The sequence below is a fragment of the Hemibagrus wyckioides genome, linkage group LG06 (assembly GCF_019097595.1).
Source record: "Hemibagrus wyckioides isolate EC202008001 linkage group LG06, SWU_Hwy_1.0, whole genome shotgun sequence".
In the NCBI taxonomy this organism is placed as follows: Eukaryota; Metazoa; Chordata; class Actinopteri; order Siluriformes; family Bagridae; genus Hemibagrus; species Hemibagrus wyckioides.
In genome coordinates this window covers 43378816-43382522 of record NC_080715.1, presented here as the reverse complement: position 1 = coordinate 43382522, position 3707 = coordinate 43378816, and the positions used below count along the sequence as shown (strand labels likewise).

Genomic DNA, 3707 nt, shown 5'->3' with positions numbered 1-3707 from the left:
GAGCTACTGTTGATCAAACTGCTGAAGAAAATAATGCTGGTTCTGATAGAAAGGGGTCAGAATACACAGTGCTGGACGGGTCAAAAGGGGGACCAGTACAGTATTAGGCAGGTGGTCATAATGTTATGGCTGATTGATGTATATCAGTATTCACAGGAGTCTCGTGTATCACCATCGCATGAATAGATCTAGCTGTAATGATCACATTCATTATTTTATATATCTCTGTGTGTGTGTGTTTTAGGGTTCCTCCGAGATCGCCTGGGCAGTTATGATGTGGCATTCTACCTGGCGGGGATCCCTCCTCTGATCGGTGGAGCTGTGCTGTGTCTGATCCCGTGGGTGGAGTGGAGGAAGAGGAGAAAAGAGGGAGGGAATAAAATCGAGGAGAAGAATAACGACAAGCTTGAGTCTGTCATATGAATCACACACACACACACACACAGCATTTCTGAAGGACACAGTGAATGTATGTGTCGTGTGTCAGCAGTGCCTTTTGTTTTTTTTTGTTTTTTTTAACTTTAAGCACCAAATGTCCGCATAGTCTGACCTGTCCATATATTTTTTTTATTTGTATATCCTTTTATTTTTTATTGAAACGAAAGAGCTGAAAGATTTATCTGGAAGTTGAGTCATGTGGCCTGGACTAGATGGGAACGTCTCGAGCGGCTCCTCCATCCAGACGTGACTGGACTTCCAGATCACCGCACACGGAGGACTGAGAATCCTCACAGACACATTTCAAGGGGTTAGGTTTACGTTTAATTAGCCGCGTTAATCATTCGGTTCTCGTGAAGACAGCAAGTGTTTTTATTCTTCTTCTTTTTTCTTTTTTTTTTATTCAGAACTTTACTCTCTCTATCTATATAAATATACACTGATCGGCCATAACATTATGACCACCTGTTGGTCCCACTTTTGTTGCCTGACCCGTCGAGGCATGATGGACTCCACTAGATCCCTGAAGGTGTGCTGTGGGATCTGGCACCATGCCTCGATGGATCTATATATATATATATATAGAGAGAGAGAGAGAGAGAGAGAGAGATATTGAGTATTATATAATTCGTTTTATAGATTGATCTCTGCTTTAATAATTAAGCCTATGCAAGAGTGTTTCTCAGAGCTTTATGCGTATTAGCATTTAGGGATATTACGTTGGATTTTATTATTTTTGTATGGCTTTATTATCCAAACCAAAGACATTAATTAGAGTGTTTGATTCACATTACACTTTAGATCCTAAAGTCACACTAATGCCTCCTGATTAAAGGCGGCAGTGAATCATTAAAGCCTAAAACCATGTTTTTAAAGTTCTCTATGCAAAGCATCCGTCTGCAATGAATAATCGTGCCGATGAAATTCAGGGAAAGTGTTAACGCTGAAAGGGCTGATCTGAGGGGAAATTAGCACAGCTAGCCTCGTTAAAGGCTTCGCTATAAAGCTTTACGTCACTGAGGAATCTTCGCTGCACAGATCTCACACCTGTGTCTTACTGCGGCGTCATAATGAAACATAGCATGATGTACCAGGTTGCTACCTTGGTGTGTGTGTGTGTGTGTGTGTGAGAGAGAGGTGGAGGAATAATACTGGACAACATTGTCCAAAGGATCTGAAGATTCCTGGGTAGGCTGCCTACTTTTATCTAACACACACACACACACACACACCTGACTGGTTCTCTGGACTCTCAGGATTGTTCCAAATGAATTTATTCTCTTTATTTTAGTTCGTTGAAATCTGATTAAGGAGTCCGATCTGTAGCTTCCCGAGTAATAATCTACCTCAATTTTCCATCCGAGGCTTCAGAGACACAAGGGATTCGTTTCATTCACTGTAACGGCGTTTTCAAATCGTTTCATCATTTCTCGAAAATTCCCGAATCACAAGAATTATTTTAATCAATTTTATTATTATGCCAGTGTTAGTGCCTTAAGCTGGTCATGTGACTCTTTAATCAACCCTGATTATGAACAGTTTTATATCATACAATAATCCTATATATGTATATTATTATTATTATTATTTCAAATATTCTTCTTCTTTTTGCTCGTCTGCTTCAAATAACGGCTTCTGTCTTCGTGATGTTTTTCATGAAAAGTTCTTTGTGTGTTGTTTATTTTGTGTTGGAAATGAATCGACGCCTTTTTGACTTCGTCTCTCCCTAAACACCCCGCCTACTTAGGCGCCCTCGTCCTGAACAGGCCGTAATTGACCGGAAGGGTCCAGTCGCGTGAGACGTTTTTCAAACCTTTAACAGCACAAGCCGAGTCCAGTATTTATAGATGTACAAAAGTGTTTTGTGTGTTTTTATGCAAGATGTGTGTGTGTGTGTGTGTGTGTGTGTGTGTGCACCGCGACTAATACAGACTATTACTAATTGTTGTTGTTGTTTGTGGATAAATGACCACTTCGTATCACACTCACACAGGAAAGCAACACTATGGCTGCGACAGCAGGAATAAATTATTCGTAGCTGAACCGAACGGTTTTATTTTACCGCATCAGAAAAAAAAGGAAGTCAAGCTAAAAAAAATAACCAAAAACAGTGTTGTGGGCTCCGTCCTGAAAGTTGGTGTGTTCCTGACAGGAGAGTGTCTTAAATCTCTGTATTGAAACGGTTCTGTCTTAACTTCCACTAGGAAAAGCCAAAGGAAACGCTTCCTTATCTGGAATTCCCACTAAGCCCTGATCTAATCAGCGTCAAACACAGAGTTAGATCAGATCTGCAGATATACAGCAGTAACCTCCGTCCTGAATGCTGCTGGTTCCTGACTGGCTGGTGTTCTAGTCAATCTCATAACTTCCACTAGGAAAAACGCTTCCTTATCTGGAATTCCCACTAAGCTCTGTCTATAACACTGAAGCAGTTTTTTGTGAAGCTAGATACACTAAAAAGTTTTGGGACGTCTGCCTTTACATGCACATGAATGTGATATGGTCCTGGACATCAGACTCACTGTCTAATTAATTTGCTGTCATTAATCTCTCTGTCCACTGCTCTGAGCAGGAGTGCAGCCTGGAGCAGTGTAACGCCTGCCATAATGGACTTTGACTAGAGCTTGTTGCAGTTCCTAGTATTGACCACTAGGGGCAGTAATAACTCTCTGGAGCTATAACTTACACTTTAACAGCAAGTGGCATTTTTACACTGCGACATAAGTCCAGTAGAACTTAGAGTCAGTTTCCGTCCATGAGGGAGTGTGTGTGTGTGTGTGTGTTTGTTTGTATCTGAGCTCCACGCTGCTTTCCTCCATCACCTTCAGATGAAACACACTGTTGACTTTATGACAGAATTTTCTCTTTAATTCTTTATTAAACCTGTTTGTTGTTGTTTTCTTTCTCCATGTCTCTGTAGGTCGACTGATTACACAATGCATGTGTTTGTTTTTTTTTAAATAATGTACACAACAATAAAGAAAAATCTCATTTTAATGAACTGGACGATGTGTGCCCTAGTCTGTTCTCTCTCTGCCGATCGACACACGCCAATTTATAAACACCACACACACTCCATCAGAACATAGAACCATCAGTCACTTCCATACAGCAGACTCGGCTGAGCGAATGTTTTGGCACCCGTGCAGAAATCTTTAAAAACAAATTATAATTTATTTTCCTGAAAATCTGACATTTTCTCTGCTGAGATTTTACTAAATTATCCTAAATAATCATTTATGACAATTGTCTATACACATTTAAAAATA

General features: G+C 40.2%; 1 protein-coding gene across 1 annotated transcript in view; it reads left to right on the top strand.

Annotated features, from left to right (window-relative positions):
• slc16a10 (solute carrier family 16 member 10) overlaps positions 1-3444 on the top strand; it is a 23096-nt gene extending 19652 nt beyond the window's left edge. Inside the window, exon 7 of the mRNA XM_058391940.1 lies at positions 245-3444. Coding sequence (XP_058247923.1) covers positions 245-423 — 179 coding nt within the window. The 3' untranslated portion in view covers positions 424-3444. The remainder of the gene's footprint in view (positions 1-244) is intronic.
• Positions 3445-3707: the final 263 nt, after the last annotated feature.